Source organism: Primulina huaijiensis, chromosome 14 (genome assembly GCF_012295235.1).
Source record: "Primulina huaijiensis isolate GDHJ02 chromosome 14, ASM1229523v2, whole genome shotgun sequence".
NCBI lineage: Eukaryota > Viridiplantae > Streptophyta > Magnoliopsida > Lamiales > Gesneriaceae > Primulina > Primulina huaijiensis.
In genome coordinates, this window is record NC_133319.1 from 1,366,037 (window position 1) to 1,378,789 (window position 12,753).

The 12,753-nt window shown below is 36.0% G+C and overlaps 3 protein-coding genes across 5 annotated transcripts; 2 read left to right on the forward strand and 1 right to left on the reverse strand.

Annotated features, from left to right (window-relative positions):
• Positions 1-523: 523 nt before the first annotated feature.
• On the reverse strand, positions 524-3,016 carry LOC140957142 (mitochondrial inner membrane protein OXA1-like). Its single transcript, XM_073414272.1, has 6 exons — positions 2,728-3,016; positions 2,578-2,642; positions 1,885-2,016; positions 1,443-1,550; positions 1,254-1,308; positions 524-1,156 (listed from the first exon to the last, which is right to left on the reverse strand). Exons 1-6 carry the CDS (start codon positions 3,014-3,016, stop codon positions 867-869), a joined length of 939 nt encoding a protein of 312 aa, XP_073270373.1. The 3' UTR covers positions 524-866.
• A 58-nt stretch (positions 3,017-3,074) lies between these two features.
• Positions 3,075-9,786, forward strand: LOC140957022 (3-hydroxyisobutyryl-CoA hydrolase-like protein 1, mitochondrial). Of its 3 annotated transcripts, none has more exons than XM_073414064.1 (15): positions 3,075-3,355; positions 3,444-3,524; positions 3,969-4,092; positions 4,214-4,282; positions 4,429-4,492; positions 5,821-5,900; positions 6,438-6,521; positions 7,076-7,160; positions 7,620-7,705; positions 7,814-7,935; positions 8,608-8,668; positions 8,772-8,870; positions 8,947-9,048; positions 9,133-9,174; positions 9,289-9,786. In XM_073414064.1, exons 2-15 carry the CDS (start codon positions 3,505-3,507, stop codon positions 9,406-9,408), a joined length of 1,158 nt encoding a protein of 385 aa, XP_073270165.1. In that variant the 5' UTR covers positions 3,075-3,355; positions 3,444-3,504; the 3' UTR covers positions 9,409-9,786. The 3 variants fall into 3 exon arrangements, with proteins under 3 accessions (XP_073270165.1, XP_073270166.1, XP_073270164.1); XM_073414065.1 differs by having other exon boundaries at positions 4,032-4,092; positions 9,289-9,783; XM_073414063.1 differs by lacking the exon at positions 3,969-4,092 and having other exon boundaries at positions 9,289-9,772.
• Positions 9,787-9,941: 155 nt separating this feature from the next.
• On the forward strand, positions 9,942-12,495 carry LOC140957732 (uncharacterized). Its single transcript, XM_073415097.1, has 4 exons — positions 9,942-10,220; positions 10,815-10,965; positions 11,410-11,503; positions 12,025-12,495. Exons 1-4 carry the CDS (start codon positions 10,048-10,050, stop codon positions 12,282-12,284), a joined length of 678 nt encoding a protein of 225 aa, XP_073271198.1. The 5' UTR covers positions 9,942-10,047; the 3' UTR covers positions 12,285-12,495.
• The last annotated feature ends 258 nt before the right edge of the window (positions 12,496-12,753 follow it).

Below are 12,753 nucleotides of genomic sequence, written 5' to 3' on the forward strand. Positions count from 1 at the left end.
CAAATCGACTTGATTCGTTTATACCTCTAAGACCGCCCATAAATCCAATTAAACCTTATGGACGAGGATGTTTCTGTGTGCAAGGATAGAATCGTGTGGATGAGTCTCGTGGGGAGGCTTTTCGCATGGTTAAGTACTATTTTTTTTAAATTTTTTTTATAGATTAGATTAATCAGTCTATTTATAAAAATAGAAAAATTAATTTTAAAATATATAAGAATAATTGGGATGATCTCCGTGTACAATTTTTTAAATTCCGTGTAAGTTTTAAAATTTTAATTATGTAAAATGTTATGGTCGGCAATAAGATATATTTAGTCGAACATCGAATTTCCGGTGGCTAATTTGTGTCTTTGACTTAGTCTATATCATACATGGAGTCGTTTCTCGTCTCCCCTTACCATGAAGAGACTTCTTAGAAAAATACTTGTTATTTGGATTTAACCAAAAAAATTTTCCAAATACATGATGTCATTGATAGAAGATTAGAAATTTTCTATTAAAAATAAAATCAGGAGCATACCATCCGTTTAACTTTCCATCAAATTATTGGTATTGTTACCTGAAAAACCATATACAAACGAAACGGCACCAAAAAAATTACCTAGCGCGAATACCCAACATCAATCAAAACCTATTTCACTTTATGTTCATTTTCATGTGAAATAGGAAGGCTAAGATAGATAAAGTCCAAGTAATTACTGAAAACCTATCTCAATACCTCCAACAAAATATACCCACTTCTACGTAAATTTATTGCTCCACAATGGCATCTCATCTCCGGTTCCATGCAGGTTAACTATCCGTGTGAGTATAAATTAAGATTATTTTAAGTGCATTCAAACATTTTATATGTCTATCGAGCTTTAGTTTACTTTGATCCAAAAAATCGCCCTTTTCATCACCTTTAATTTCTGGTCTTCCTTCCGTCCTTTAACTTCTTTCTCTAAGCTCTCAATCCGCTGGCTGAGCACAGACGGAGAAGCGATTTGTGGACTTGCAGGTAACTGTGGTGAAACCCTATCGGATGAAGAGGCTGCTGCGTACTTCTTTACTACTTCAGAAAGCGAAAAACCTGGCTTTTGATCAATCAAAGGCTTCATCATGGGTATAATTGGCACGCCCAATAACTTTTTAACACCAGGCTTCTTTATTACTGAAACCAAAAGGATTCGTTTCACCTTGTAAAAAATCCAAGAAACTGGAAGAAATATGAAATGGTAATAGTGATATACTGATATAACATGACTAACCTAAACCATAAGCGAGTGAAAACAAGTTGGAGGTAATCCAGTAGCAGAAAATAGCCTGTGTACCCATCAGATATAAACAAAAGATCAAGGTGGAGGGAAATCTTTACATTATGAGTGCCGGTAACAACAGAGGCGAGCTAATTTTAAAAATTCAATGCGAAAAATAATCTTATAAGCTTAAGCAATTACCTTTGGAAAACTTGCGGTTAAAGGAATTGTTAGTACGACAAAGACCTTCGACACATTCTTGATGGTGTTAGCTGTAGGGTTGCCTTCTAATCCTTCCTGGGCATTGAACTAAAAAAGGAGGGTCGACGAAAGATAAAAGGAGATAGACATGAAATCTGAGGATTCAGATACAAACAAATCATGTCCCCAATACCATAATTGCCACAGCAGTAGAGCAAAATCCACACACAAATTCAATTCTACTGTTAAACGCAATCACTAATCAGAGATAGTAATCACCATTTTTTTAACATACAGTGAGAGATCCTTGGTTTTAGATTGAATGATCAAGTGGAAAATTGAATTAATGTGCAACATAGTAAGCAAGAAAATTTCTTGAACTCGTTACAACTTCAAATCGTCAAGCACACTCTGAGAAACATGGGAGAGAAAAGATGCTAACCTCCACTGTGATCCAAAATGTTAAAGCCGTCAAAACTGGAAGAATAAACAAGCTATCAGGAGTTGTCAAATCGGTAAACCATAATGCTCCTCCCTCTTTAAACGATGGAACATTTTCTGTCAATTTTCTAATCTGCACATAGATACTGTCAAATGGTAAAGAAGTCTTTATATATTTATATAGGGACACTGAAATGGAAAGGGGACATCATCATCTGTGCTATGGAGCATAAATAATGTCATCTTACAGCAAAGAAGAAACTGCAAAAGTTGGGACCGGAAATAAGAAGTCCTTTTAAAGGGGTGAATGGAGTAACACCATACTTGCAAAGCAAAAAGTGAAATCAATTATAAGAATTAAATCTTCATCGTGCATTGCTAATTTATTCATTTGAGAATGTTTAATTTCGCAAAGAATTATTTTTTTGATATTTCGACGAAAATTCAGCTAACAAAGACGAGGGGACTTAGGAAAGAATTGACGAGGGAAAAAAAATTAAGCGTGAGCCCCAATTTGAACTCCAAAGAGTATAAGGATCTGAGGTTTTTGCTAAGATATGCGAAGAAGCTGTTTTTTTGAAGAGATTATGCTCCCCTCCTGCAAATCAATGTACTTACTATCCAATTGATCGTGTTTCATCATAGAGAATCTGAAATTGAGATGGGCAACAAAATTAAAACAATAGAAGCTTACCAATGGCAAGAAGGGGGAAAGGCACGGAACAGAGGTAAAACCGAGAAATTGGAAGAAGAAGGACGCTGAAAACAGAAAACAAGAACAAACCCAAGATTTTAAGATAAGCTAAAAAAAGGAGGGAAGAAAATAAACACAGTAGAAGCTTACCAATTCCAAGAAGGGATAAACCAACGCTGCAGAGGTGCCACCGAGAAGCTGGAAGAGAAAAGGACACGAACAACATACCAAGGAAACCTTTTGTTGGGCTTTGATCGCTGCAATGGGAGGAAGACAAAATACAAGGTGACAAAGATAGACAAGGGAAACGAAGAGACGAATCCCATGTGATTCTGTCCCTTGGCTGTGGTGTTGTGGAAGACAAATTATTTGACACGTATAAGGTTTTAACCTGCAACCGGGAAGAAACTGGCCATTCTAAAATTATATACGCTTTCATATAACTAGATATAAGAATTATCCAACATTTAAATATGTGATAAAATCCGAAACCGAAATCCATTAACATGACTAATCCAAACCAAAAAACAACGTTTTTATATCCGAAAGTACAAACACGCTGCGTACTCTAAATGGGAAGGTCTGAATCAAGAAACAAACTTTGAATTCGAACGTTGGATAACAACAAAAACCCAGAAATCGCAGCAAAATCGAGAGAAAAATGCGAAGCCATAAAGCTGCTTTGCTTCTGAGGGGCTGTTTCTGGCCCAGTTATGGATACAGACGCCTTAGTTCACTTCCCAGCAATCCCCTTATCGATGATCACGCCAATGACATAGTAAGCTTTCACTCATTATTTGCTGCGTTCAACCCTCTATCTCTTTCTTTGACCCTACTCGATTTGGTTGCCTTGAATTTGCTTTCAGGTGCTTGTTGAAGCCAAAGCTTGTTCAAGAACGGCAATTCTCAATAGACCCACTTCGCTCAATGCTCTTAATATCTCTATGGTCAGTTTTTGATCGTCTGCTGTTTGTGTTTTTGATGCTTTGGTTTTTGGGTTGTTGAGATTTGTCTTTCCTTTGCTGGCGTTAACGTTTTTTCTCTGTCGAACTGGCGAAATTTGGGAATTCTATCTGATGGCGGCGGGTTGTTACTTTTTCGGTGTTTGTTCAAATGCTTGCTTGAGGTCCCATGTACAAGAGTTTGTCTTTTATCTGATAGCAATGTTGAGGTCGCTCTATTAAGAACGATTAAATTGTGAACAAAGGCAAAGTCGTAAATTTCTGTGAGGTGACAGAACTAAAAATTAAAATACTTGTAATATATGGAGGTGAAACTCCGCAAATTTTGGATAATTGTTGTTTGCTACGATTGTTTTTGATGAATGTTTTAAAGTTAAATAAATCTTGTGATGTTGTTTGAATTTAATTTGATATGTGGTAGTGTGGCAGTTTTAGATTTGGTGTTTCATCTTTCATCGATGGGAACTGCTATCATTTATGTGTTGATCCCAGTTGTGAGAAAGAGAGTCATGTGGCTCCATTCTTATGTTTATCGGGACATTACATGATCAAGGTTCAGCTATATTGTTTCTTTACTTGTTTCCGGTGCATGGTAAAATCAAGCACAATTTAGCATTGCATTTAAGTTTTATGATGCACTATCTGAGACATAAAGTTTGTACCGATGAACATAGGTATCCAGGCTTCATAAGCTTTACAAAAGTTGGGAAGACAACCCTGACATTGGGTTTGTCGCCTCAAAGGTACACCTCCTATCAAGTTTACAAGTTCTTGGCTTTTTAGAAGTCACTTTCTTTTCCTCTGCTTTGTGCTTTATTAAAGAATTGTAGGCTTACATTTGTTTTTTTACACTTATAAATAACTCCAAGGTGGTTTAAAATTCTTGAAGGGTAGAGGCAGGGCGTTTTGTGCTGGTGGTGATATTGTTTCGCTCTATAATTTGATACAAAAAGGTACCCCTCTCTCCACACACACGCGCGAACATCTGTTTGTTTTGGCATCTATTGATCTAGATTGCTTAATATAAAAAAATGTACTTAACAAATGGAAATAGAAAAACCGATTGTGGTAGTCGCGTCATGGTTTACCACCGATAAGGAGGGGACTTGACGAGATGGAACGGTTCCTGAAATTATTGAACAAAGCCATACATTTATGGGCCTGTGGCTGAGAGCTTAGTCATGGCAACACTGATAAATTCATCCTGAAAACAGGGAATGTTGGGTAGAGGAAAGGTGTGTGTAGAAATAATGTTAATTATATTTATAAGAAGACAGGAAACTTCGTTTGATGTTGGCGGCATTTTCACTTTATCTCTTTTTAGTCGTCTACGCGCTTAAGTGGCAATGTGTTTTTCTATAATTGCCATTCATTGTTTGTACACTATTCTTTTGTCCTCTAGCTTGCTTTATGAACTAGCAGCTACCATGGCGAATTGGGGATGTAGGACAAGACCCAATAGAAATTGTTATGAGTGAATATTAAAGTTCAGCCATTTATATTTAGTCTCCAGCTTAATATGACCCCTGACGAAAGAAGGAATAAAACTTAGAAATTTTACACGATCTTTATTCACTTTCTTGCTTATGTATGAACATTTAGTTTTGGGATGTTGCTACAGTACCCATTTGGGTATCATATCCTTGCCAAGTTACGAAATAATTGACAATTTTATACGTAAAACATGTGGGTGCAAACAATTGCTATTGGCATCTGTAAAGGTCATTCAATGCTGCATTAATCTCCTTGATTGCAAATTGACCGCTTCACTACTTTTATCTTCTTTGACGGATTCCATGCGAACTTGTAAAATTAGTTCACTGCAGCCACTTTCAGTTTCCTGCATATTCAGGGTCCTTTATTTGGATTGAAGGGCACATAGACAGATATTTCCACTGTAGTTATATTCATAACAAGGAAACTTGTTGGGAAAGATACTAAAAAATCCTCATATTGTATGCGGAGTCCACTTCAGGATGTATGCGGAAGCCCCATAGACTGATATTTCCACTCTAGTTATATTCATAACAAGGAAAGTTGTTGGGAAAGATACTAAAAAATCCTCATATTGTGTGTGGAGGCCACTTCAGGATGAAGCAATCATTTTTTGGCTTCATACTGCGTCGTGGACATTCTTTGTTAGAAAATAGTGAGATTTTTCTTCATGAATCACGATATAAGAAATATGATGATGACCTCTTTATTTTCACTATGCTATGTTTTTTTTTTTTTTTATCTTTTTTGGTAAAATTAGCTATAAGTTCTAATCCTGCTCATACAGGGAATCTAGACGAGTGCAAAGAATTCTTCTCGAAGGCATATGGTTTTATATACTTTCTTGGTACTTACTTGAAGCCACATGTGAGTATATTTGATTTGCGTCTTCATTGTTATGTATTTGTTGTGTGCTAGTCAATGCTGCACGGACAGGTCATCATTTGTCTTCCTAAAATATATGTAATAATTTAACTTGAATTTCAAATTTTCAGAGTGCAACTAACTACATTTTCCTCTTCAACACGATTATTTTTTGTGCAACCCTCTCCCAATATTCTCTTTACTCTTGTTGTGCAATCTTTTGAGGAGGCATAGGAAAAGCAATGGATTTTGGACAATGTTGGCTCTGTGTGCTTGTTCTATTTCTGTATCCTTGGAGTTTGTCTCTTAATAAGCAGCATTTGGACATGTGTTATTTTCTCTTTGAATTAAGGTTTGCTTACAAATAAAAAAGGATGTTTCCGTATAACGAAAAACCTAATTTCCCCATGCATGACTGCATGAGTATAAATTACATAGTGTTTCCATATTAACTGAATATAAATTGTATCTGTGGGTGCTGCATTGTTTACTCTGTCCGGGTTGTATTGAATTTACACTAATTTACTAAATTCCATGCAGGTTGCTATTTTAAATGGGATTACCATGGGTGGAGGAGCTGGAATTTCGATTCCTGGCACGTTCCAACTTGCAACCGATAGAACTGTATGATAAAGACATAGTACTGAATAACTTCTAATCTTCTCTTTGGTGTGATTCGTTAAGAGAGATCTGTTTTTATGGGCAATTGGTTTTGTACTTTGGGCAATTATTTGACTATCTGTATATATCTTAGTTCTAGGGGTGATCAAATGTAGCTCCGACATATTTTTGCTAGAATTTCTTATGGACAAATGATGGAATGAAGCTGAAACTGCTAATTAGGTATGAAAATCTTGAGAGATAAAACATAGCAGAGAAATTGAACATCATCCTTATGAAGAGATGTTTCTTGTATTGAAATAATGGTGTTCTAGAATTTATTGTTTGGTAACTACAAAAATAAACTCAAATCACGGTACACTGCAATGTGAGTATTACTGCCTTCATCGGTTATCTTTATAATAATGGAAGAAGGGGCCTTGAAAATATGCATGCTGTCGAGAAAAATGTATTTTCTGCTGTCATTTTGGTATTCACTGGGAATTTTGCAACACAATATGCTTGTAGCTTTTACTCGTCTTCAAAAAGTTGTACTCCAGTTGACCCAATACTTGCAGATTTTTTCCACTCCTGAAACACTAATTGGTTTCCATCCAGATGCTGGGGCATCCTTTTACCTCTCCCATTTACCTGGCTATTTGGGTAATTCTTAAACTCTTATTTGTTTCAACAGCATTCATCATTGTTTTTTTTAATGTGAACACTGACCTTTCGTAGTCCACTGTTAGCTTGTTGAGATAGATGCAAATCGTCCATTTTATTGTTTTCGATCTTCTACCAGTCAATTGCAAGTCTTTGTAGGATGATGTTTTTTAATTTACAAATTTACTGATTTTTATGTATGATAATCGAAAGAACATCGTGTCAGCCAATTCTTGTTTCTAAATTGAATGAATGGCACATAATGGGCTACCGGTGGTTGGCTGATCTCACATTTCTTTTCTTCTTCTCTATTATTCGTTTGCAAGTTTATATCTTTGCTTGTATGGATGAGAATGTGCAGGAAAATTTACTGATTATTCTTGTTCTCATTCCCATTTGATCAATGCGTCAACTGATCAGGCAGCTGATTGAGCCTCTGTTTTATTAATCTGTTTACAGGAGATTACCTGGCTCTGACAGGAGAGAAACTTACCGGAGCGGAAGTGGCGTCTTGTGGGCTTGCTACTCACTATTCACTTTTCACAGTCGTTCCCACTTATTTTCTTTTTAAAATTCAGTATTTGTAATCTTTTTATTTCCCACTGGATTTAATGCAATTAAATTGTATTGCTCATCATTCTCTATCCTTGCAGAAACTTCATTTAATTGAAGAACAACTTGGAAACTTGGTAACAGATTGTCCCTCTATCCTTGAAAGTTTTTTAGAAAATCACAGGGATCCCGTTCATCTAGATCAAACAAGTGTAATTCACAGGTATTTGTTTCTTGCAAGTCCTAGTTAGATTCCTGGTGACGAAGAGTGTTATTTTGAGACGCAGAGTAAGCAAGATCTCTTTTCTTGATAGCATGTCATGCCATGTCTTCACTTTGGTGGCTCTTAAAAAACCAATTACGTTTATGACACCTCACCAGGATGGATCACTAGTCGTAGCATCTATTTCAGCTTGTCATTTACCCAGCCAATAATAAAACCGATTCGGTTTGGTGATAGAACCATATGGGTTATTTCGTAGTATTCCTTCGTACTCTTTTACCACTTGTCATAGTGCAATTGATTGACTTGTGAGAATTCCGACTGACTTCTCTGGTTTATAATATTCTGCATGCCTTGCATGAAGATAAATTTTAAAAAGTTGGGAAGACATGAAGAACACAGTTTATAACTGAAAATCATTCTGATTCAAACAACAAATATAATTTTTCGATGTTTGACGTGTTGAAGCTCGATTGATTCCATGAACACCACTTCAATTAAGCTTATCATTGATAATATTCTGCTGACTGTTGAGTATTACTTTAATTCCGCTGGGAAAGGGTACTGCCAAAACACTGTGCTGAGATATGCAATCCTAGCTCTAGATTAATCTTTTTATTTTCATCGATTTCCCCATTACTCAATTTATGCTCTTCAACGGTTGTTCTTTAGGATTGAAACTGTCGACAGATGTTTCAGCCACGACACAGTCGAAGAAATAATTGACTCATTGGTGAGCATAAGTATATCTAACTTTGGAAAGGAGTTTTAAACTTGCTTATGCATAAATTTATCATACAGTATTTCCTGCAACTCTAAGCTATAAACTTTTCTAGAAAAAAGAGGCTGCCAAAACAAATGATGCATGGTGTGTTTCAACTTTGAATAAACTTAAAGAAACTGCACCATTGAGCTTGAAGGTTTCCTTAAGATCCGTAAGTCCCTTCCATTGTTTTACTTGTTTTCTTTCGAATCAACTTTTCTCATTATTTAAATCAATGGCTGGTCCAGATACGTGAAGGTCGATTTCAAACTCTTGACCAGTGTCTTATTCGTGAGTATAGAATGTCCGTACAAGGAATCACGGGGCAGATAAGCCGTGACTTCTGCGAGGTACTATGTTTAATAGATTGCAGTTTCCGTTTCATTAGCCGCAAACATTTCTGGTCTTCTTCAAGTTCCCATTTTCCTTCCTAGGGTGTTCGGGCAAAGCTAATTGACAAAGATTTTGCACCGAAGGTAAACTGATTATAAATAACTCGTTGGCATAATTTTTCATACTAAACTTTTTGCATTGATAAACAAGAACTGCATTTCCTCCTGTGACATGTGATTTGTCTGTAAAAATTGCAGTGGGATCCTCCAAGCTTGGAGCATGTATCACAAGACATGGTTGACCAATACTTTTCTCCAATTTCTGCTCTTGAGCCTGAACTTGAGCTACCCACCGAGCAAAGAGAAGCATTTTTATGATATACTGGGAAAGTACATAAACTCTAGTTTTCTTATCAGCTAAATTATAATCGAGAGAATTTTTGGAGATCCAAAATTCTTCAGAACCACACAAGTCATGTAATAAAACATTTGGAGAACTGAGCACATTGTGCAATTATTTTAACTTAATTTGCCAAAGTTTGCATTTAAGTTGAACCAGATTTAATATACTTGGTAATCTTTCGCATATATACTTGAAATTAAAGGTGCCTGTGCTTTAATATTATTATATTAGATTTAAATCAAAGTTGTCACATTCAGATTGGATATATCAGACAAAATGGAGAGATATCATTGGCACAAGTAGCTGCTTTCACTTCAGAATCAATATTAAAATATTGCCACAGGTAACTGCTTTCAATCAATATTATTAAAATATCGAGAATCGTAATTAATAATATCTTGAGCTAATATAAAGATTGGATTATATATANATATACTCAACCAAACGGAGCTATAAGATATAAGGATGTTTTTTTTTTTTATATAAAGATAGGATTGAATCGTAATTTAATAATCAATAAACAATGATATGTCAGTCAGATTAATATAGGGAAGCAAGAAGAGTGAGCTTATGTTCATATCCATTCTTATTCTTATCCCCTAGAGTTCTCAATCATGGTAGGAGGTTTCGTGTCCGACCCCGAGAACTCGAATTCTTTGGCGCCGATCATCCGGGAAACCTCCGAAAAAGGCGCACTTGAAGCTGTTGTTCCAAGTAATGGTGATTGTGTTTTCGGGCCTGTTCCATCACGAGACGAGGTTCGAAGGGCGATTTCTGATCTCCAGAGGTGAGTGGCTGTGATGGTAGTCAATTTTCTGGGAATTTCTTCTTGTTTGGTAATCAAAACCTGTGTATTTGGTCTAAATGAGGTTTCATTCTAGTTGTGCACCCCCTATTCATGTAAACAAGGTTTACCATGATATGCGAATGTAGAAGTTAGGGGACAGAGAGAGAGAAGGTGCGGAGCAATAGATTTTGTTGGGTTTTTTGAAAATAGATTTCAGATTTTTATCCTAGTTTCGAGGTGATCGACCCATCATCAACAGCTGGGTCAACTGCTGACCATCAGAAGGGGGCGGAAGCTTGCAAGTGGGGACTGTTCTGTGTGGTGACACATGTTTTTATGGATTCATTTTTCTTGTCTCTATATTTCTTAAATGTTTTTTACTCTGAAAATACCAAGACTTTGACAAAAGAAACGTGTTTGCAGAATAGACTATTCCACGAAATACATTAGAACTAGTTTTTATGTGAAGCATGAGTGTAAGTCCTTGGTTTTTTAAGATCATGTTATTTATTTTTAAGTCTCCTTGATTACTAGGGTCTGAATCTTGCCTTTCATTGCATGCATGATGTATACATTATGTCATGATTTTCTTAGGTTTGTGAAAGCCCATTCTGCTTCTAAATCAGAGCTAGATGGGGTTCAGCAACTGCTGTATCGTCTCGATCAGACTAATATCCTAAAGTCTCCTGGATATGCAAAATTTCATGATGCTTTCTCTACCATGCAAGCAGAGCCTGCTTTTCAGGTAACATCATGTTTGCGATCTATGAAAGTGTATAGAATGCATAGTTGACAGCCATTAAACGATCATGGTTTTCAAAGTAGGCGTGGTTATATTTTAAAATAGTCAGTGTCATAACCGAAAAAATGAACTTTGAGACACCTATTTCTTCTTTGTACTTGTTTTTTCCTTTTCACTGGATATGTTTGGATCTTCTATTTGAATTGGAAATATCATTTTTCATGTTTGCCTATGAAGAAAAGCGTGAAGTTGAATCATATCTATGCTAGCAGATTATGACTCCATTCTTTTTTTTTCGTGACATCTGAAGTAATTTTAAAATGTGAAAAGGGTGAGATTGGGTTTGCATAGAAGGAAAATGTGAGAAATTCCTTTCAAGTCTCCTTTAAATCTTGGATTCAAAATAGCTTTATTCTCTGTTACTGAAAGAACTAATTTCTTGCACAGAACACGGTTGCCTCCATTTCATCTGATAAAGCTGTTTGGGAGGCCATACAGAGTAACAAAGCGGTCCAAGATTTACAAGGCTCTATTTTTGCAGGTTTTACATTTGAACTAAATTATTCGTGTAATACATATTTTGCTTTCTTTTGTTAATTGACCTCAACTTTATTCTAATTGTAATAGATAATAAATGTTATGACGCAAGCTATTTAGGATTTAATCAAGATCAACTGGACACCAACCATTTCAAGAGGACACTTAACATCTATGTGACCTTTGTTGTTTGGATTCTCTTTTTTCTTTTGTCTACATTATGCAACTTGGTACCCAGGATCTGTATCCTCATCATGTTCAAAGCCTCAACTCCAGAGCAGTTGAATATCTTCCTCGTTGTCCATTTGAAATTATTGGTGCTAAATTTCATTTTGCCCCGTATTTGACTTGAAGGATTTGATTAATGGCTGGATTTGATTAATGGATATCAAAGCACTTAAATATTAGAGGTTTGTAATGAATTAGTGAATCAAGCTCCATCAGAATTTGATTTTATCTAAATAAGTGGACTGTGGTTATATGAAGATTTAGGTTATTGAACTCTCGGCGTTTCTATGCATGCAGCAAAAAAAGAGAGACTTTTGAATTGCAGTGAAGAAGAACCAGACATAATGGCCCTTATCATAAGGTGGATCCTGAAGTTCACAAGGTCAAAGCTTTTGGAATTGGCCGGAAGCTTTGGATTGCTGGTGAATGAGATGATCCAATCCTCTCCCAAGGATAAACCCACTTCAGAGCTCGACCATCTTTTGGAAGAGAAAGTTCGTTCGTCGTTGCTACTCTCTGTCATTATCATGCTGATTGTTGTCATCACCCGAAGCTAAGGCTTTATCTCACAACTGAGAGAATGCCCCAAAAATCTCCAATCTTATGGTGTTAGCTGGTGCACTTGTTTATGAAGTACCAACAATAAATGTTAAGTTGTTTTCATCTCTCAATGTATGCCCGTTCAGAACTTGTAAGTTGTAACATGTATGCTACTATTTGGCTTGCCCTTCTTCCATAAGATAGGACACAGTTTCTTCTTTGCCTTTCCATTTATTCTTGTGGATGCAAGATTCATTAAAGGCAATCTATCTTTGAAGCTACAATATTCTCAAATTCCTATCACATGTTTTAAAAACAAATCTAGCGTTTGGTTTCATTTCTAACAACCCGGGTCTTTCCAGAATAAGATATATCGGGATGGGAATATTATTTTAAATATATTTAAATTTTTATTTAGGACGTACTACACTGAGATTTTACAAAATATGTTAACATAACAATTCATCATAAAGCACAGGTGAACGA